The 22,341-nt window shown below is 44.2% G+C and overlaps 1 protein-coding gene across 2 annotated transcripts in view; it reads right to left on the minus strand.

The window, feature by feature from the left end:
- The window catches only part of RARS2 (arginyl-tRNA synthetase 2, mitochondrial), a 62,632-nt gene that overhangs the window by 11,595 nt on the left and 28,696 nt on the right, over nucleotides 1–22,341 (minus strand). For both annotated transcript variants that reach the window (XM_083177107.1, XM_083177108.1), the window contains 4 exons: nucleotides 15,741–15,817; nucleotides 7,930–8,054; nucleotides 2,870–2,937; nucleotides 76–185 (listed from right to left, as the gene is read on the minus strand). In XM_083177107.1, the coding sequence (XP_083033233.1) occupies nucleotides 76–185; nucleotides 2,870–2,937; nucleotides 7,930–8,054; nucleotides 15,741–15,817 (380 nt within the window). The remainder of the gene's footprint in view (nucleotides 1–75; nucleotides 186–2,869; nucleotides 2,938–7,929; nucleotides 8,055–15,740; nucleotides 15,818–22,341) is intronic.

Genomic DNA, 22,341 nt, shown 5'->3' on the forward strand with positions numbered 1-22,341 from the left:
GAAATGAATCGGATGCCAATAAGGTGCGGTGAATGCTAGCGCTCCTAATACAACAAATATACACTGTCGCATTACCTGTGCAGTCGTGCATGGGTATACTGCAGAAATACACCTGTATCACCGCAACTCTGGAGTGCTTGGTCCCAATTAAAGCGGTAGTCAGACAGAAGTGGTCCCTGGAAATCCTGAAATGGAAATAAGGAAAACAGCTACTAGTCAATGAAACAGTGGTTTTATGTTGCAGAATTAGTACATCAGACTACAATAACTACACAAGAAAAAATGTAATTGTGCCTGACAAATAAAATAAAAAAAATAAAAAAACAAGCAATTACTTTATCGGCAATTCAATTGCAGACCATTTATTCACCCCAAAAATATAATAGTCCCATACTTCATGAGAAAAAATAGGAATGCAAGATAACTTCCTCCGTGCACATGAAAAAACTCCCTCAGTGTGTGGACAATTGAATAACAGCCTTTTGATTATTTAGCCTTGGTAATTTATACCGCTGATCATTTATTTCCCACCACAATATGTTCCTGGCAGCAAAGGAACTACTGGCTACACTGCAATGGCCCTTAGGGGCACATTTATTAAGCTCGGTGAAGTGATAAACTTTTATCACTGGCCAATCAGCTCCTACCTGTGAAGTTACAGGCTTGGTTTGAAGAATGACAGGTAGGAGCTGATAAGCAGTGATAAAAACCAGACAGTTTATCACTTCACCAAGCTTAATAAATCTACCCCTTAGTTCCATAACAGGCCATGCCTGTAAAATCAGTTTTATTGTGCAGCAAAACAAAAAATAAAATACCTTTCAGGCTGGCACTCGAGGTGATTTGGGCCCGATTTCACCCAATTCGGATAGATTGGGACGTGAAATCTGCCCAAATTGCATGTGTAGACATCCTGTCAGACCTGGCGCATGGTCCCATGTGCATCAGATCAGAGTCGGGAGGGTGGATCGGCTGCCGGAGCCATGCGGGGGGACAGAGAGAAGCAGCAGGCGGGGTATCAGAGAGGTGGGCAGGGGAAGTCGGGCAGAGGGTGCACAAAACACAATACAAATTAATGGGAAATCAGTGGCTTCCTATTCATTTGTATGGGCTATTTTTTGGCTCCGTGCTCCTCCTGCCTGACTCTCTGTTCCCCTCACCAGCATCCCCTGCCCCACTGCAGCTCCCTGGGAGTTGCATGTGATAAATCGCATGCAATTTGTCACATGCAAAACTTGGCACGCCAAGTGCCTAATCGTGTGTGACTCCTCCAGGGGAACTGCGGGGACAATCAGGTCCGACTTGTCCTTAACTAAACACAGGATAAACCTAACTCATTAACAAAATAACAAAAAAAGAAGTTTGCCAGACCACAGCTGATGGCTGTCAGCAGCAGGTTTCTGTCTTAGGGCAGTATTCAATGAGAAAAATTCTTCGTGTTTTATGGAGAATTTGTGCTTTTTTCGCGTTGGACGGAGAATTTTGGTCTCAAAAAGTGAACCACCCTATTCAATGTGATATTTTCGCCGTCTTTCTAAGTGATTTTCGCCGTGTCTCTCCATGTAGCAATTCTCCATCTTTTCATGGAGAAGTGGAATGTGAACTTTTAAACTAAAAGTTTTTTTTTTAAATTTTGGTGTAAAAAAAAAATCAGGAATTTTATTCTGTGAAGGGGCATGCTATTTTTATTCATGTGCTTATAGCACATGAATATATATTTAATTTTTTTTTTTTTTTACACATAACAGCCAGCAGGGGGACGGAGCCGAGAGCCGCTCATTAGATATTCATATATTCACTGCACCCGATCATTACATATGCATGATCGGGAGCAGTGAATATACCCGGTCCCCTGCTGGCTCTGGGGGGGCAGCCTGTGCTGCCTGGGTCCCGGGGAGCCCTCCTCCCCTCCACATAAGTTCTGGGGCAGGCAGGGAGACTTCAAGCTCCCTGCCTGCCACCGTCCCACGGCTCCCTGCAGCGGACACAGGGGTTAAGATTCGCCGCGAGGGGCAATGAGCTCCTGCCACATTGAATAGTGTATAAAGACCTGTGACGGAGAATCTCGAAACATGGAGAATCTCCGTAAAAACACGGCGATTGCATGGCGAGAGAAAAAAACCTCTCGCCATGCACGGAGAAAATTCGCATTGAATACTGCCCTTTGAGACTCCATAGACTCCACACAGGCAGTGTGAGAGACAAATGAGCAGCTAACAGATGTAACACAACATACAGCAGAAAGCCCTAATTAGCTTTCTGTGGGGCTAAAAGTCCAAAGACCTGAACTTGGCCTAAATGGATGGTGACCTCCCCTCTCTTCTCACATCCAACCGTAGGACCCCTTATCCAGTTCTTACCAAAAACTCATTAAAACAAACACATTTTTCCTGGAGTTTTAAATCACATAGGTAAGAAACCTGGGGCAAATATATCTGCCTTCCACTAATATTCCAATGACCCTCACACTTCATACTTTATACAAGGGGTAGATGCATGAAGCAGTGATGAGGGAGAAGTGATAAAGTGACAGGAGCTGATTGGACGGTGGTAAAGTACCAAACTGTCCCTCTTTTTAAAACTCAGCCTGTAAGTTAACAGTCAGGAGCTGATTGGCCTGTGATAAAAGTACCAGGCACTTTATCACTTCTTCTCCCTTATCACTGCTTCATACATCTACCCTCAAGGTTTCTTAACCTTCACATCTTGAAATGGTGCTACTTGTGCTCTCAGTAGTACATGCAGTTTAATAAAATTACAAGAACCTCTTAATATTGAATTTGACATGACAAGCACATACAATGAGATTTCGGGCTAATAAAAAAAAACAATAAAATGGTAATTTTTATTTTCTAATGGCATGTTTTACCTGTACAATAAGAGCAGCAATGCCAATTTTCTCTGCAGTATAAGCAGGGTCTTCAGTGATTTTGCTTGCTAAAAAGACACAAATCATACAAAAAAGTTTAAGATAAAGTTAAATTCCCAGTCACAGTATAATTGCCTTATAAAGACACACACTAGCACTAGTGGCCATATCGTTATACACAACAAACATACATTTGTCCTAATGTATCATAAATAAGGAAACTGGGGGGGGGGGGGGGGGGGGGGGGGGGGGGGGGGGGGGATTTGATTCAACTTGATAGATGTAAAGTGCCTCAGGAATTGGTCACTCGAAGGCACTTTGTGGGCCGTGTCACTGCTAATTTCCCTTGCACCTCACAGAAGCATGCAGGAAAATGTTTGGCTGCCATAATATACATTTGTGTGCAGCCTAGGGTTGTGATGGCACATTACACTAAGGAAAAACAGAATCCAAAAATGAGTCAATTTCATAGAACTATGCCTCTGAACTGAGTGGTCAGTGGGAGGATCCCAGTAGGATCCTCAGATTGTACGCAAGACACAATGTGCAGTATTCAATGCCGGTGCGAGCGGCCGGCGAGGGGGTTAAACTGCGAGGATCACAGAAAACCAGTGATCCTCGCAGTTTAACCCCCGCGCTGGCCGCTCGCACTATGCAACGTTCCGGGGGAATCCTCGCAGTCACAGAACTGCGAGGATTCCCCTAAACTGCGAGAGCCGCGGCTAGTGCAGCAAACTCGCTGTAATTAGCCTCGGCTCTCGCAGCTTTTGGAGGCACATTCGCAAATTCCCCCTCGCTCAAAAAACGGAGCGAGGGGGAATTTGCGAATGAGGGGGGGTCAGTTGAATACTGACAGGGTGAGCGGTGACTGCGAGCAAAAAGTCCTGCTCGCAGTCACCGCTCGCCACGGCATTGAATATATGCCAATCTGTCTTTTTTTTAAATTCCATAATTTTTTATTGATTTTTCAAGTAACAAAGTGCCCAAACAGGCAAACACATTGATACATAAATATTTAGCATCCAGTAGAATCTATGATACAACATTAGTAGCAAAGAGTAAGTACATTTCAAGGACCACATTTCCTGGAGGAGTTATTGAACAGAAATACCCAAAGGCGCCATTCGGGTAGGTGTCCAGCATACTGAGACAGGAAAGCACATGGTGGTTTATCGTACCAAGATATTTAGGATTACTTAGCATAAATTCCCAATAAAATGGCCGTATAACAAGTAGAATGAAATATCAAAATACCTCCCCATAAACCCCAAAGCAACCCTACCACAAAACCCCCCACCCTGTACAACCCACCCCTAACTTTAGGCGTACCTGGATCCCAGAAAAATTACCATCCCCTACCCCTGTAATTACTATAAATTATAGTAGAAGGCAAATTAGTGGCCTTAGCTATAATAGCTACCCCCCCCCCCTCACCCTTTTCCCTACAAATAGAGGAGAAAGAAAAATATGGACAGACTGAGGCGGATGTAACTCAATTCCAGGATAGGATAACCAGGATATATGGGGGGCAATGGACTCTAACCTTGAGTAGACCTGGAACAAAACCCAGCTCACCCACTGTCATATTCAATGGCATCATACAGAAAATATAGTATAGCATTGCATAATAGAAGCAACGACAGCAAAAACAGGATATAAAAAGGGGGAAAACAATAATAAAACAGGAATGGACATCATCCTAAGATAAGGTTAAAGTACAATGCAAAAAACATTAGTCCGGCCAATTCTCAACGTCCTGCGGAAACACAACAGATTGGTTACCATTAATGGCCCATCGCACATGAGGAAGAACAGGAGAGTAATCAGCATTTGTTCCATCACGATCCTGAGGATATTCACATGAAAAGCAAAAATATTGGATTATGAAGTCCAGACAGATGCTGTGGAACCTAGGAGTTATATATAGGTTCTGGAGACAAGCAGGAAAGGATTCCTGGAGTATAAAACATTCCGGGACAATCTCATAGAAGAGGACTGGATGAGGCCATCTCATGGGAGGCTGCACACCATCAAGGACAGTATTCAAAGAGACAAAAGGAACTACACTATCGGCATCCGGAATTACAGAAGACCTGTCCGCCTGAATCAAAGAAAGTTTGGGACTCTGTCAATGTGCAATTCCCGGGCACAGAACATATAAGCACAGGGATCACATTATCAATTTTAGTAATAATTCTCTGGGTGGACTCCTCAATAGCGTTAATGAGCATTTGTATAGCATCAGCCACATCAATGGTATCTACAAAATAGTACTCCAGAGAGGTGCAAAGTTTGCTTGGTGGTGGCTAGCACACCTCCAAGCCTCAACTGTAAATAAACAACAGGCACCAGAGAGAACTGTAAATGCAATAGTCTTGAATTAGAAAGAAGGGTAAGCAGATCCAGGCTTATACATACAGGGGTAAAATAATGGCACCTGACATCGCAGTACCCCTGAGATCCAAAATGGCCACTGTCTTCACCCCGTCCCAGCAAGGGAGGGTCAGGCTGTGTCGTCTCCGGGTATCTGGACGTGTATCTAAGAAGTGGGGCAGGATCCCTCCACCCTGGTCCTCAGCCCCTGCACAGGGCACCGGATGGGTTAAGTGTCTTCCAGCAGCGTTTCCACAGCTCACCACCCTGGAAAGAGCCGCAGTTAGAGCCACAGGAGGAAGGAGGAATCAAAGATGGCGCCCGGCAGCACAGAGCAAGGGAGACCCAGCTGGCCACAGCAAACCGGGTGTCCCGATGCGGAGGATTCTGCAGGGAGTGGGGCGGAGCGGCAGCACAGGAGGTGCCGACTAAGAGGTCTGGGCAGAATGATTCCGGAAATGCGGCTGTCTGGAGCTACGAAACCCAGCTCCCGCATCAGCAAGATGGCGCCGGCGTCACACCTCTCTAGCAAGGAGTCTTGCAGCAGCAGGCTGGATGTCCCCTCAGCAGCTGCCCAGAGCCGAGATCCAAAGCAACCAGAATGGGTCAACAGGTTCCCCCACCCACACAGGTATTCTGGGAAGGTATGAATGCACAGGATGGGTTTGCAGGATATTAGGAGCGGGGAGCAACAGGAGTGCACGTCCACTCTCTTGCCTGCCAAAGCCACGCCCCCGCACAAACTGTGTCTTTCACTCCTTGACAGCCTTAATGACCCAAGCACAGTGACGGATTGTGCAAAGAGAATCACCTACGCTTTCTAGGGACCTGGAATAAAGAAGTGGAAGTTGACTCTGGTACAGAGGCTTCCTCCACAAGTAAATTCTGATGAACCTTCATTTAGAAGTTTGACCACAGAGTCTGAAGAATTATCTTCCCATCCGAATCCTTGGACACCAGGGATTACTGCAGCCAGAGAGAGGAAGGGGACTAGAAAGTGGCCATGACAGTAGAGTAACAAAAGCACCATTCTAACCTATCTGGTCTGTAAAACCACACTAACCTGCATACACGTACTGAAGGGGAGGAAGGAAAACTATAGAAATATACTGTACATTTGATACTACTGGCTAGTCTTCAGTAGCATGGATGTTCTTCACATAAAACATTATTCTAAGTGTAGAGTACAGAGGAGGAAAAATAGCTGCAACTATTATCATCAATAATCTTGCCCATACTTCTGCAGCTGGAGAGGGAGGACATACTTTTAAACTACCAACAAGCTATATTTACAGGAAAAGCATGAATACAAGGACATCATATATGCAGCTGTACTATTCATATACAGACAAGCAAACATAAGGAGGTGACAACAAAGTGGACGCCAAATGGAGTTCAGAGACCCCAGTGGTTGCGATATCACTTCCAAGTGAGTTCGCTGACTCCCCTGGTAGGAGTAGATGTTTTGTACAGAACAGCCCTATACTTGTGATATCCTAAATAGGAAGATTTGTAACAGATAGTCCCCAGTTCCAACACCCACTGGCTGTGGAAATGACCAGAAAATGTAAATTGCTTTAAAAAGAGGAAGTTGTAATGCAAAAAGCATAGACAAAAATCTCAAGCAATTGACTAGCAGTGAAGGTGCAAACTTTGAAAAGAGAGTCAGGATTTGAACTTTTAAAAGAACTTTAAACCCTTATCGAACACATTCTTCAAAATCAGGAAAAAGAAAACACATAGTGGAAGAATTGTAGACTTTGCTATATCGCACTAATACATTTAAGTCTTCAACACTATTAAATACAGGAATAGACTGTGTAAATCTCAGAATGGTCAAACCAAACTGCCAGAGAAACGTTTAGGGATATCTGGAGCGAATGAGATATTAGCTGTATGATCGTTTGAGATTTGCCTCATTTCAAAAAGAGTTTAAGCTACAACATTCTTAAATGAAACAGTATAGACGGCATGAATTTGAATACCTTGCAGTAAAAAAGAAAATTTCTCCAAATCAGCCCTACTAGTCACACCATGCCGTGGTGTTAATTGGTAGCACTGATCATCTTTTTGTGTGACTTTCCTATTAAATGCATCTTATTCATTAGCATCTTATGTGGTATACCTATATGCAGTTGTATCTGCATGCGAAATGCTATGCTACAGTGTTTCCTTAGAAAATGCTGTACGTTCCATTTCATAAGCAGATACTTTATCACTCGCACACCAAATATATAGGCATGCCGCCAGGGGTGGACTGGCAATAAAAGGCACAGGGAAGATTCCCGGTGGGCTGATGCCTTGTAGTGGAATTAGCATAAATTTGCAGACATAACTGCAGAAAAAGTCACATGGAGATGTTGCAATTCTGTCTATTTTAAAATCAGGCCCTAGGAGGAGGGATCCTGCCCCTTCAACAAACCCCATCCGCTCAACAGACCCCACCGCCATGAGAGCTGCTTCCAGAAATTTCCCGGGCTGGTTTTCCAGCCCAATCTGCTCCTGCATGCCACATATCATCTGCATTTTAATAAACAGAGTCTGCTTGTGCATCTTATTCACATAGTGATGTGAATAAGACTCTATAAACTCCATTAAGATCCAGTATGACTGATATGATACAAAAATGATATAATTTTGATGTTCTCCTAATCTTCAACAAGTTCAGTAGTTAATGGGACACTTACTTTCAGCAGATGCCATATTTTGCAGCATCCTTGTGCGAGCTTCATCTAAAGCATCTTCCAGAAAAATGACATCTCCACTTCTTGTGCGCATCCCCTTTATTCGCCCAAATGGAACATGCTGACAACTAAGGACAAGGGAACAGGAGGTCAAACATATGATGACATCAATTACATGACACATAGTGACAATGTTTAACTGCCCCAATCAATCCCCTAAAACTTATAATTACTAGAACTTAACATCTAAAACATTTTCAGACAGCCATGAGAGAAGAACACGCTGGACCGTTTTTTCTTGTTTTTTGCATGGCTAAGATTTCAATTCTACAAACTGCACCAGTTTTTTTGGTTATCTGGATGACTATATGATCTCTGCATGCAGGAATTGAATACCCAAACTTCTTGCAGAATACGATACATATAGCCACCAGATGAACATATACTAATTAAAAGAACTGCAAGTGGACAGATCAGTTAGGAGTCTTACCAAGCCTGCAAATGACTGTCCCATGGAATACAGATATTGCAATTGCAATTGCTGAAGATACAATAGGTTAGTTGTTCTCAACCTCAGTCCTCAGGAGCCACTAAAAATTCACGTTTTCCAGGTCTCCACAAAGAATCACAGGTGAAGTAATTTGCTCCACCGGTGTGGTTTTAAAATGTGTCAGTGAATAATGAGTGCACCTGTGACCTGGAAAATGTGCACTGTTGGGGGGTCCTGAGGACTGATGTTGAGAACCGCTGCAATAGGTGCAGAACAATGATCTCCAGAATGGCCGTTTTCTTTCAAAACCTTAATTTTAGTTTGCTAGCACATGAAGCCTGTAGTAGCCCAGGTTTCTGACCTGCAGATTGGAAATATAGAAGTTTCAGTGCAAAGCTGTATTTTTTTTCAGAAAGTTCCATGTCCAGAACCAAAGAGGCTTCACATACTGTACTGCTCCTTAGATCCAGCTCTTACATCTCATGCATTATTTGATTTTAAAACAGTATTTATTTATTTTTGCTACTCCCTTACATGTTTCCTAACAAGTTTATATATATTTTAGTAAATTGTAAGTACATAGTAGTTGCTGGGGATAAGTCTGCTATTAAAATATAATGCACCCAAAATGGTTTTTCTGTAGGTTTTCCTTCTATGTTTTTAAGCCCAAGACACAGGGTGAATGCAGTTCCATCAGGAGAACATGCCCACAGGCTTTCACTAATGCATTCTTCCTGATCGATTATACAACTGCAGGCCTTAGGGGCCTTATTCTGGTTCACTCTTAGAGGCAAAATCCTTCTCAAATGGACAAAACCATGTGCACTGCAGGTGGGGCAGATGTAACATGTGCAGAGTTTTAAATTTGGGTGAGTTATTTTGTTTCTGTGCAGGGAAAATACTGGCTGCTTTATTTCTACACTGCAATATAATACACTTTGAAGAAAAACCCCACCCAAATCTAACTCTCTGCACATGTTATATCTGCCCCACCTGCAGTGCACATGGTGTTGTCCATTTGAGAAGGATTTTGCCTCTAAGAGTGAACCACAATAAGGCAATAAGTGTGCTAGCTGATTTGTGTTTACAATATTTACCACTAGAGGTGTATTTTTTTACACTTACACTTTGCATGCTCTTTGAACGTTGTAAACGTGATGTCACTGCAACTGCACAGTCTTACATTTAATGTTTAATCTCTTTAATCTCTTTACTATTCAATCGCCCACATACCTCGTTCAATAGCTCAGAGATGCCCATTATGGACATTCACAATGGGAAAAGGAGGTGCTCAATATATTGGATCAAGGTGTAACTTGAGAGGCTAAATGGTGCCATCCCTGGCTAAACTACATCTCTTGTAATAGTGTTTGTAGTGGGCTTTCTGCAAGTTAAAAATCATCAACAACAGAGGTGGCCAACCAATCAGTGATAAAGAGCCAAAACATATGTTTAGGGGTGTCCCAAGTCAACATCATGCATGTGCCAAAAATGGCGCATGGCCTTGTGTAGACCATGCTCCTGTATAAAAAACATTCCGCTCCCCTTCCAGGCTAAACCTATTTGTCTCTCCAGCCCCCTTTATATTGTCAATGCAGCCCTACCTATGTCACTGTTCCCTTTATTGTAATGAGCCCAGTATGTCAGGGTGGATAAGTGCATCATTTAGGCATAAATAACTGCAGTGCTAGAAGTCTTAGGACCCCCAGAAGTCTCCGGAAAACAGCACTAGTCACAGGGACCAACGCAATACCTGGTCCAACTGGCAAACAGCCAAGAGCGATGAATGGGAGAAGGCTTCATGCCTTGTACTCCTGACTCTTACGGCTGCTACTGTACCTTTATCACACAATGGAGGGGAGAGATGCAGCACACTGTTGCATTGTGCTGCACCAACACCAACTACATAGTAGGTAAGGCTAAACAAAGACTTGCTTCCATCCAGTTCAACCTAGGTTTATAATAGTTTATCGGTACTTGTTTCCTAGCACGGCGCCCATCGCATACCATTACATAAGGTATGCGATGCGATAATCGGGTAAATGAGCCAGATTGTACAATTAAATATCACACAGCATTGCATGCATGGCAAATAAGCTTTGTTGCTCTTCTTTGGATTTTTTCTAATTGTATGTCCTTTTTATAGTGTGGGGCCCAGAATTGTACTCCATAATTGAGGTGAGGGGGGAAATTTACTAAAGGAAATTTGTAAAAAATTGGTGTATTTGTATCCAGAAATACACTTCTTTTTCACATTTACTATCCAGAAAATACGGCAATTCGTATTCGTATTAATAGCACATCAATACGACTACGAATTGCTGTATTTTCGGGATGGTAAATGTCAAAAATAAGTGTATTTCTGGATACAAATACACCTATTTTTTTTACAAATTTCCTTTAGTAAATGTCCCCCGAGGTCTAACAAATGCTTTATACAGTGGCATAATTACTTTTGAGTCCCTAGTTTCCATGCCCCTTTTAATACATGCTAGAATTTTGTTGGCCTTTTTTGTTGCTATATTACGTTGAGCACTACACCCCAGTTTGTTGTCTATTTGGACTCCTAGATCCTTTTCAAGTACTGAATTACCCAATTCCTCTCCGCTTAGGTTATAACTAGCACACTGGTTATGTATCCAAAAGGTGCATGACCTTGCATTTATCCACATTGAATCTCATCCACTTTTTTGCCCACTCATCTAGATTGTCAAGATCCTTTTGAAGCGTGGTGACATCTTCTGATGATTTGATAACTTTGCTTAGTTTTGTGTCATCCGCAAAGATGGACACATTGCTGAGTAACCCCAGCCCAATATCGTTAATAAAAATGTTAAATAAAATGGGCCCCAAAACTGAACCTTGAGGCACTCCACTTAGTACTGGTGTCGTATTTGATACGGTACTGTTCACAACCACTCTTTGTTCTCTATTACACAGCCAGTTCCCTACCCATCTACAGATATTTGCCCCTATCCCAGGTCCTCCATTTTATTTATCAACCTCTTGTGTGGTACTGTATCAAAAGCTTTAGCAAAATCTAGGAAAATCACATCTACAGTGTGTCCATTATGGAGGTTTTTGCTAACATTCTCATAGAAACCTAGTAGATTAGTTTGGCACGAACGATTTTTTACGAACCCATGCTGGTTAATACTAAGTAAACCATGAAGATCGAAATATTCCTGGATACCATCCCTTAAAAATCCTTCAAATAGTTTACCCACTATTGATGTTAAACTCACAGGTCTGTAGTTAGCGGCATTCCTCCCTTTTCCTTTTTTGAATATTGGCACTACCTCTGCTATTCTCCAGTCTTTTGGTACCTTACCGGATTACAGTGAATTATCAAAGATGTAATGTAGAGGGGTCGCTATTTCCTCCCTTTATTCCATTAGTACCCTAGGATGAATCCCATCTGGCCCTGGTGATTTATTTGTTTTGATTTTGCTGAGCCTCAATATTATTTCCTCGGTCGTGAAATTGATATTGAGATCCGGCTTGTTCGTCCCATTTGTGATACCTGTGCATTCCACGGTCTGCTCTCCCTTAGAAAACACTGATAAGAACTCATTTAACAGTTCTGCTTTTCCCTTATTCTCCGTAACTTTTTCCATTGATATCGGTAAATGGGCCTATGTTCTCCTTAATTATTCGCTTACTATTTATGTATTAAAAAAAAAAAACTTCTTAGGGTTGGTTTTGCTTTCAGTGGCTATGCCCTCTTCATAAATCAGTTTTAGCTACTTTGATTACCCCTTTATAAGTTTTGTTTGATTCTTTGTATTTATTAAATGCCTCCTCATTTAAGTTATTTTTATAGAATTTAAATGCTCTGGTTTTATTGTTGATTGCTGACCTTTCTTTTTAGTACAACCATGGTGGCTTTTTTTAAATTAAATTTACCCATATTTACTTTAGGAATGTATTTAACAGTTAATGATTCAAGCACATTTTTTAGAGTATCCCACATTTCCTCTGCATTTTTCCCCTCAAAAACCGTTTCCCACACAATTCCTTTTAGGGCTTCCCTGAATATACGAAGTTAGCTTTTCTGAAGTTTAGTATTTTTGCCGATCCTTTATGATGTAATTTACTGAAGTTAATTTCCAGTAAAACCGAGTTGTGGTCACTGTTCCCTAGATGTTCAATTACTTTTGTGTTTGAAACTAAGTCTATGTTATTTGTTTATACTAAATCCAATAGTGCCTTATTATGAGATGGAGCGTTGTTTGTGTGATAAACTGGTCTTTGAGTAAGCTTAGGAACCCACTGCTTTTGCTGTTTTACATGTTTCGTTATTCCAATTAATGTCCGGTAAATTAAAATCCCCCATAATTAATACCTGCCCCTGATCTGATTATTGTTGGATTTGGTTTAATAGAAGAGACTCACCCCTTTCGTTTATGTTCGGCGGTCTATAGCATACCCCTATTCAAATTTTGTTATTAGGTTTTTTGTTATTGTCGGTTATCTCTGCCTACACGGCCCACGCGTTATCTTCCTCTGTACCTGTGCTCATTTCTTTCTCACATTAAGTTATTTTTTACATATAGGCACATGTATATCCCTCCATGCTTAATGCCCAGTTGTGCGACTCGTTACACCGTGTTTCTGTAATACCAATAATGTCGTAATCGTCCCTAGTAACCAGTTTCTAGTTCCCCGATTTTGCCTGTTAAGCTTCTTGCATTAGCCAGTAAGCATTTTAGTTTATGTTTATTTTTAGTTGTGACCCTAACATTGGGTTTACTTTCTCCCCTAGACTTATTTGTAATACTTACTAACTTTGTCACACACCCCCACCAGGTCCACGGCCCGACCTATTAACAGTTTTTAAACCTCTTCCTGTGTCGTTCAGGCCTTCCCATACTCTAAGGTCACCAGTACCTAAGTGCTGTAATGAGGTAACATAACTGTTATTACATAACATTCCTGAAGCACCCTGGGAATTACCCACGATATTATTAGTACCCCGGACATTGCCTGTAACTCTGTCCTTCCCCCCTTCTTCTCCCCCAAATTGATTCTTAACCCCAACCCTACTATTCTCACTACAGGTCCCATTGTATCTAGCTACCCCCCCCCCCACCCTCCCCACCCCCATCGCCTAGTTTAAAATCTCCTCCAACCCTCTAACCATCAGCACTCTATCTGGTACACTGCTCACAAGGCTGGATACTTGGTGGTGGCTTTATACAAGGAAAGAGGGCTAGCACAGACTTTAATCTGAATATTGTCACATCTATCAAACCAACATACGCTGTGATTAGTGGACTTTAAATGTCCTTACTCAATTTCTTTGTTGGTCTAGAGCACGGGTGTCAAACACAAGGCCCGCGGGCCGAATCCGGCCCGCCAGACCTCGTCATGTGGCCCGCGCAGCCGCCGCCAGCCTTCACCTTTTATTCTCGCTTATTTTTTTGAGATCCTGGCCTGCAGTCTGCTGAGGAGATAGCACCCAGGGGCAGTGTGTCCCATGAGATGCATGAGAGCTACCAGAAGCTCTGTGACTCCTACATCATGCCGCACGTCTGACGGCTTGCACTACTACTGCATGGAGTAGCAGCCAATCAGGGCGTGCATCCAGATGGAGTTGTGGAACTTGTGTGACGTCACTCTCCCTTCAATCAGCTCACGTAGCCGGAGCTGCGGTGTTGGTGCTGGGATATGCTGGGACTGGGACGTCACGCAGCTGGCGATCCGCGCTGGTAGTAGCGGATGGGAGCAATGGAAGTATGTGATTGGTCGCTACTACTGCTGGATTCCATGTGGTAACCGTGTGTGCGAGGCGGCTGACTGGAATAGGTTAGTAGTGTCAAGCTCGGGCTGGCCGCTGTACATGGGGATCTGTCACTGAGGGTGACATTTACACACCAGGCCTTGCTCTCCTCCTAACTTGACTTCAAGGCCAAACAGTGTTTAGGTCGACTGAGCCACTTAAGACGTGTTAGGATAGCTATGTGACCATTTCCATCTTTATCAAAATCCAAGCAGCTCATATTAGCCCAATAAGTCATTTTCAGGTCCCCAATCTCCCCTATCAGGAAGGAATATCTTTCCTGAGAACTTTCTCAAGTATTATCCAGGTAACTCCTCCCAAAATCATTTTTCAAAAAATTGTACATTTGAATATCTACTTGTCATTATTCTGACTATGTTTCTGCTTTCAGAGCTAGTTATTACTTACATTATTACAAAAAACAGTAATAATTGAATGCAGTGACAATAATTTATGATAATAAAGAGTGGACACATAGTCCTACAGATACAACCGGCCCTTTGAGGGTGACCAAACTGCTGATGCGGCCCCCGATGAATTTGAGTTTGACACCCCTGGTCTAGAGCATGGGTCCTCAAACGGAGGCCTTCCAGATGTTGTGAAACTACAAATCCCAGCATGCCTTGCCACAGTTTTACTATAAGGGAGTGTTAAAACTGTGGCAAGGCATGCTGGGATTTGTAGTTTCACAACATCTGGAGGGCCGCAGTTTGAGGACCCATGGTCTAGAGTCATGAGTATATATGTCAAGAGGGCTGAAGATTTTTTTATCGGTTTACATTAAAATCAGACTCACATTCACATATTGGACCATCATACATGTTAATACAAACATCATACCAATATTAATGCCTCATGGGATGAAAAAATCTCCAAATTGAGATAAATTTATTACTGAGGCTGATACACACACAATTTTTTCCACTTGTCTTTATGTGGCGGCAGCACTTTAATGTATGTTGGTCCAATATGTGAATGGGAGTCTGATTTTAATGTATACCAATAAAAAAATCTTAGATTTTATAAGCAGTGCACCCCAAAAAAGAGTCATCTTCTTTTCTTCAGCCCTCTTGACATACTCAGTGGAGGCTGTCAGTGTTTATATTAATAAAGAAAGAGCGTATGCGGCTCAAGAGCCATGGGTTGGCCACCACTGGTCTATAACAAAACTGGAGGCAGTGCTGCACTGTTTGTGAATAACATATTGAGTACGGGATGCAGTTACGATCCCGGCGTTCAGAATCCCGGCGCCGGAATCCCGACCGCCGAAATGCCGACACTTTCTCCCTCCGTGGGTGTCCACGACACCCCTGGAGGGAGAATAAATTAGTGTGCCGAGCGTAGCGAGGCACCAGGCCCGCTGCGTGGCGAGCGCAGCGAGCCCGCAAGGGGGGGCGATCCACGTCCCCCCCTTGTCGGCATTTCGGCTGTCGGGATTCCGGCGTCGGGATTCTGAACGCCGGGATCCCGACCGCCGGGATTCAATACTGAATCCATTGAGTACAGGTTAAAGTAACTAAAGAAATAAAAACAAGTTCTTACCGGTCTACCTTTTCTTCCCCAAGCATCTTTAAGATTTTGAAAAGATGTTGAAAATGTTTTTCCTGGCTTTTGTCTGTCTTCATAAAAAAAGCAAAACACAACATATTAATCAACATTTTGGCCAGTACTTGATTTCAACATACAGTAAATGGTTCAGAAACCAATATCTCAAGTATTAGATCCTCAAACAGCTCACATTTCCCCGGTCACCCAGCAGTTGTACACATTGATGCATTTTAAAAGATCCACAGATTTCTGATTCTGATGAATCAGTCCAATAAATCAGACAAAAACTGTCAAATCGCATGTGTTTCACCACTGATTCCAAGAGATGGAAGGCCTGCACTATAGATATTTTGGATCCCGCAGGCCTTGCTGGGATTGCATACTATACACTGTAAACAAAAGGACCACATATGGGCCCTTATTCTGGGGACTCACAAGGCTGCAAATTTCCAGTCCACCAAGGGCCACCTGCAGCTCGCACACAGTGGCTGCACATGCGCATAAAATCCTATGCGCATGTGCAATCGCAAACAATCGGTCCCCCGTGCAAATGCGCATGGGACCGATTGAATCTGAATAACCCCCATGATAAATCATATGTGATTCTGCCGCCCGGGAAGCTGCCGGGAGGTTCAAGGGGGATCGTAAGAGACTTTTTTCCCTCAGAGAAGTTGCATAGTGTATGGGCCCCTTAATATTAACACTACCAGTTTTTGGAAGTTTCCGCATTGCTGGTGATGACTGCATTAATGGACTGCACTGCCAGACATTTGCTTATTCCTCCATCGAACATCGGCACCTCGTAGCTTACTATTATTTGCTGTATGGACATAGGCCCTTATTCAGATCTGATCGCAGTACCAATTTGTTCTCAAAATAGGCAAAACCATGTGCACTGCAGGTGGGGCAGATGTAACATGTAAAGAGAGAGTTATGTAAAGAGAGTTAGATTTGTATGAGTTATTTTGTTTCTGTGCAGGGTAGATACTAGCTGCATTATTTTTACACTGCAATTTAGATTTCAGTTTCAACACACCCCACCCAAATTTAACTCTGCACATGTTACATCTGCCCCACCTGCAGTGCACATAGTTTTGCCCATTTAAATGAGAACAAATTTGTACTGCGATCAGATCTGAATAAGGGCCATAGTGTAAAGTACAGTATTATAAATCATTTTTACAGAGAGCACAAACTAGTAGCCTCAGAGCTAAAAATATGGTGCTGGAAAAGTGAACCTGGGGAATATACTCAAATTAAGTTTTAAACAGGCAGCCTTGCCAATTCTTGTGCTTTAGAGATCAGACAAACAAACATGAATGTCCTCAACAGCATCTAGCATTTCATATCTTGTGTACTGGAAACGTTCTTGGCTCTTATGAAACAATTTATTTACCTTAAATAGCCACTTAGACACAAATCATTTACTGATATCATGATATGTGGTGTAGGCAGGATAATGACTGACAGACTAAGCAAAAAGAGGATTTTGGTACTCACCGATAAATCCATTTCTCTGAATCAGCAGGAGACACTGGAGATTACATCGGGGTTTAGAGCTGGGAATGCTGGGAGCTAGGCACTACTAAATTTGTTTCAGGGCAGGCTGGCTCCTCCCCTCTAAGACCCATCATACCCCCAGTTAGGAAATTGTCCTACTCGAGGAGATGGTAACAAAAAAACATAATTATACACTTGAATATAACAACTTGCATACAACAGTCATATTTAACTTTTAATGAACAGACCGGGCCTGAACTGGCCCCATAACCAACAGGATCAAGAGCTGGGAGGGCGTCCAGTGTCTCCTGCTGATTCAGAGAAATGGATTTATCGGTTAGTACCAAAATCCTCTTTTCTCTCTCATGCAGCAGGAGACACTGGAGATTACATCGGGGAGGTACCAAAGACCGTTCCCCGGGCGGGTGAGCTCTGAGGATCCTGCAACACCAACCGACCAAAGTTTGTCGCCGGTGCTGCAAACGTGTCAAATTGGTAAAAGCGAACGAACGTGTTCACTGATGACCATGTGGCTGCCCTACAAAGCTGAGATGCTGAAGCCCCTCGCCTGGCAGCCCATGATGTGCTTACTGACCTGGTTGAATGTGCTGTCAGCACTGACGGCGGAGTCTTTCCTGCATGAATGTATGCTTGCCGAATGGTCAGCCGAATCCATCTGGCCAATGTTTGCTTAGACGCTGGCCATCCTCTGCGGAAAGCATCGTATAGGACGAACAAACAATCCGATTTCCGGATCTGTGCGGTTCTTTTGACATAAATCTTTAGAGCTCTAACTACGTCCAGGGAGGATTGAGACGTAGGAGCACCCTGAAAAGAAGGGACCACGATTGGCTGATTTATGTGGTAAGAGGACACTACCTTAGGTAGAAAAGACGGGTGAGTCCTCAGTTCTGCCCTGTCTTCGTGGAATACTAAATACGGCGCTTTGCAGGATAGTGCACTCAGCTCGGACACACGCCGTGCTGATGCCAGGGCGAGCAAGAGTACTGTTTTCCAGACTAGAGATTTTAAAGGAACTTCTTCCAGAGGTTCGAAAATCTCTGATTGTAGGAATGCCAGGACTAAATTTAAGTCCCACGGCGGAGCCGGTGGAACGAAGGGCGGTTGTATCCTAAGAACCCCTGTAAGAAAGTTTGAATTTCCGGAATGAGGGCCAACCTCTTCTGGAATAGTATCGACAGTGCAGAGATCTGTACCTTAAGTGAACCTAGGCGGAGGCCACCGTCTAGGCCTCTTTGAAGGAATAGTAAGAGCCTGGATAATTTGAATATCCGAAACGGCCACCTCTTGCTTGTGCACCACTCAGCATACGATCTCCAAATGCGATGGTAGTGAACAGCTGAAGATGGTTTACGCGCCTTCAACATAGTGGCGATGACTGCCCTTGGAATCCCTTTTTCCTTCAGGACCTCGGATTCAATAGCCACGCCGTCAAATGGAGGGAGGCTAGGTGTTGATGATGGAATGGTCCTTGTAGCAGTAGGTCGTGTCTCTGCGGTAGAGGGTATGGTTGGTCGGCCAGCAGCTGTTGGATGTCCGAGAACCAACTTCTCCGTGGCCAAAAAGGAGCGATTAGAATTGCCTGTGTTCTTTCCCTTTTCAACTTCTTTAGCACCTGTCCCAGTAAGGGCAGAGGTGGAAATAGATACACCAGGCTGAACGTCCACGGAATTGCCAATGCGTTGGTTGCTATGGCCCTTGGATCTCTTGTTCTTGCTACGTACCTTGGCAGGAGGTGATTTTTCCTTGACGCCATTAGGTCGACTTCGGGAGTTCCCCATCTCTCTGTGAGTTCCAGAAACACTTCGGGGTGTAGTGACCACTCCTCCGGGTGTAGATCCTCCCTGCTGAGAAAATCTGCTTCGAGATTTTCCACCCCCGGAATGAATATGGCTATCAGATGTACCTGCCAATTCTCCGCCCACTGGAGGATTCTGGTGACCTCTGTCATTGCTTGTCGGCTCTTTGTGCCGCCTTGTCGATTTACGTACGCTACTGCTGTTGCGTTGTCTGATTGGATCTTTACAGACTTCCCTTGAAGGAGATCCTGTGCTGCTATTAGAGCGTTGTAGATTGCCCTTAGTTCTAGAACGTTGATCGACAATAGACTCTCTTCTGCACTCCAACGCCCTTGAAGTCGAAGGTGGAGTACCACTGCGCCCCACCCTCGGAGACTGGCATCCGTTGTCAATAGGGTCCAATCCCATATTGCAAATCTGCGCCCCTGCCTGAGATGGTCGGAGTGGAGCCACCACAATAGGGCGTGGCGGGCTCGAGTGGATAATTGGATCTGTCTGTGTAGAAACAGATGTGATCCCGCTCCTTTCCTCAGTAGGTCTAGCTGGAAAGGCCTCGAGTGGAAGCGCCCCCACGTTATAGCGGGGAAGGCTGCCACCATCTTCCCTAAAAGCTTTACACACAAGTGTAGTTGTACCCGACGGTGACTCAAAGTCTGTCGAATGAGCCTCTGTATGTCGCTGATCTTGTCGTTCGGCAGAAATACTCTCCGCTCTCTTGTGTCCAGCCAGAGTCCCAGGAACAGGATCCTCTGTGTTGGTCGGAGCGATGACTTCTTGAAGTTGATGATCCAGCCCAATCTGGTAAGGGTCTGGACAGTCAACAGAGCATGATGTTCCAGCACTGCTGGAGATGGTGCCTTGACGAGTAAATCGTCTAAATACGGTATTATAGTGACCCCTTGGTTCCGGAGGTACGCTATAATGATCGACAGTGTCTTTGTGAAGACCCTGGGTGCCGATGATAAGCCGAACGGCAGGGCCCTGAACTGAAAATGTTCCTTTCCTATGGCAAATCGCAGATATGCTTGATGAGGCTTCCATATTGGTATATGTAGATAGGCATCCTTGATGTCCAGCGAGAGCATGTACTCGTTGTGTTCCAAGGATGCTATGACGGAGTAAATAGACTCCATCTTGAAGGGTTGGTAAGCCACCATCAGATTGAGAGATTTGAGATTTAAGATGGGTCGTACTGACCCATCCGGTTTGGGCACTACAAAGAGATTGGAGTAGTATCCCTTGCTCCTTTGAGTAGAAGGCACTGGGATGATTACCTGTGCAGCAAGTAAGGTGTCTACTTCACTCTGGAGTGCCATCCTTTTGTCTTGCGCAAAGGGGAGAGCTGTAGTGAAGAATCGAGTGGGGGGAGGAAAATCGAATTGAATCCGATAACCCTCTGAAATTAGGCTGCGAATCCAAGGGTCCTCCGTTAGAGAGAACCACTGGGTTCTGAAGTCCAGTAGCCTTGCCCCCACTATAGACTCTCCTAAGAAAGCTGGCAAATTGTCATGCCACTGGTTTTTGAGTCTGCTTGGGCTCTGTACGGGTGACAGTGGCCTGAGGTCTACTTCTGGCACGAGTACCTCTTGTGGAGTGGAAACCTCGCCCCCTTCCTCGAAAGGAATTCTGTGGGCGAAAGGAATTAAATGACTGAAAAGACGGCCCTGTGTATTGGCGTCTAGCAGGTGGAGGTGCTGTTGGCAGGAAGGCAGATTTTCCACCTGTTGCTTGGGCTATCCATTTGTCCAATTCTGGGCCAAAGAGGACCTCTCCCGTAAACGGGAGACCCTCTACTGCCCTTTTAGATTCAGCATCTGCCTGCTATGAGCGGAGCCATAAAGCTCTTCTGGCGGATATTGCGTTTGCTGAAATGCGTGCGGATATCAAAGAAATATCTCTGGCCGCTTCCCCTAAATAGTTAGCTGACTCTTTTATATGTTCCGCCAGTTGTCTTATTTCTTCTGGAGGTATGCCTGAGTCTAGCCCTTCTATAATCATGTCCGCCCACTTGGCATTGGCCTTGTTTACCCAGGCGGAGACAATAGCTGGTCTGAGTTAAGCCCCAGCCGCCATGTAAATAGTTTTAAGGGTGGACTCTAACTTACGGTCTGACGGGTCCTTTAAGGAGCATGCGCCTGGGACCGGTAGAGTAGTCTTTTTTGATAATCTGGACACCGATGCGTCCACTGGAGGCGGGGTCTCCCATTTTCCTAGGGCAGAAACTTTAAAAGGATAGACTACTGGAAAACGTTTCGGAATTTGGAAACGTTTATCAGGCTGCTTCCATGCTGCTAACAATTTATCCTGGTTTGGACAAAGGAAAACTATGGAGGATTTCTTTGTTTGTCCAAAAAGGTCAAACTCCTGTGGTTCTGGAGCTGGATCGTCTGGTAATTTTAACACCTGTTTTACTGCCACAATAAGAGCTTCCACTCCCATGTGTGTGGGTTCAGGCTCAGGTTCTGGAAGAACCTCCTGTACCTCTTCCCATTCTCCTTCCTCCATTTCATTATAAGGAGCATGATCCTCCTCTGAATCACCTTCCCCTTCAGAGTACACAACCTGTAGAGGACGCTTTTGTCTCACAGGTGCTGTTCTCTGGGGATTTTGCATGGATGTAGCCAGGGTGTCTACAGATCTAGCCAGAGTAGCCACCCATGGAGGTTCTGCACTACGGTTTTCTGCTAATTCAGCAGATAACCTTTCCATAGTACCTGACAAGAGAGCTACCCATTGTGGTGTGGGTGCCTCCCCTGATTCACCTGCTTGGGAAGCAGGTGGAGAAACAGTGCAGGCTTTACATATATTTGTCTTTCCATCAGCAGAGTGCTGTGTAAATCTAGCATTACACAAAGTACAAATATATAGCTTCTGTGAAGCCTTGGTGCTTGATTTGCTGGTCATGATTGCAGCACAAACCTGGTCTGTGAATTATATTCACTGATATCTGCACGCACACACACACACAACACAGACTTTGGGGTGTTGGGTCCTGGAGGTTAGAAACTACCACCTATTTGCCCTGTACTGTCCTCACGAGGACAAAGAATTTTCCCCACACTACTGTGCTGTGTAGCCAAATGCTGCTGAACACCTATAGGGAGAAGCAGACATTAACAAGGCTTTAGCGTGTGTGTTATGGCCGCTCCATGCCGCTTACAAACAGCCTCAGGCTTCTTCCCGCCTGCACCCTCACCCAAAATGGCGGCTTCCCGCGCTCCCTCCGACGCGCTGTTCTGGGTTCCAGCCGCGTACCTGTCCCTAAGCCTCCAACA

Source organism: Crinia signifera, chromosome 3 (genome assembly GCF_055691185.1).
Source record: "Crinia signifera chromosome 3, ASM5569118v1, whole genome shotgun sequence".
NCBI classification, from domain to species: domain Eukaryota; kingdom Metazoa; phylum Chordata; class Amphibia; order Anura; family Myobatrachidae; genus Crinia; species Crinia signifera.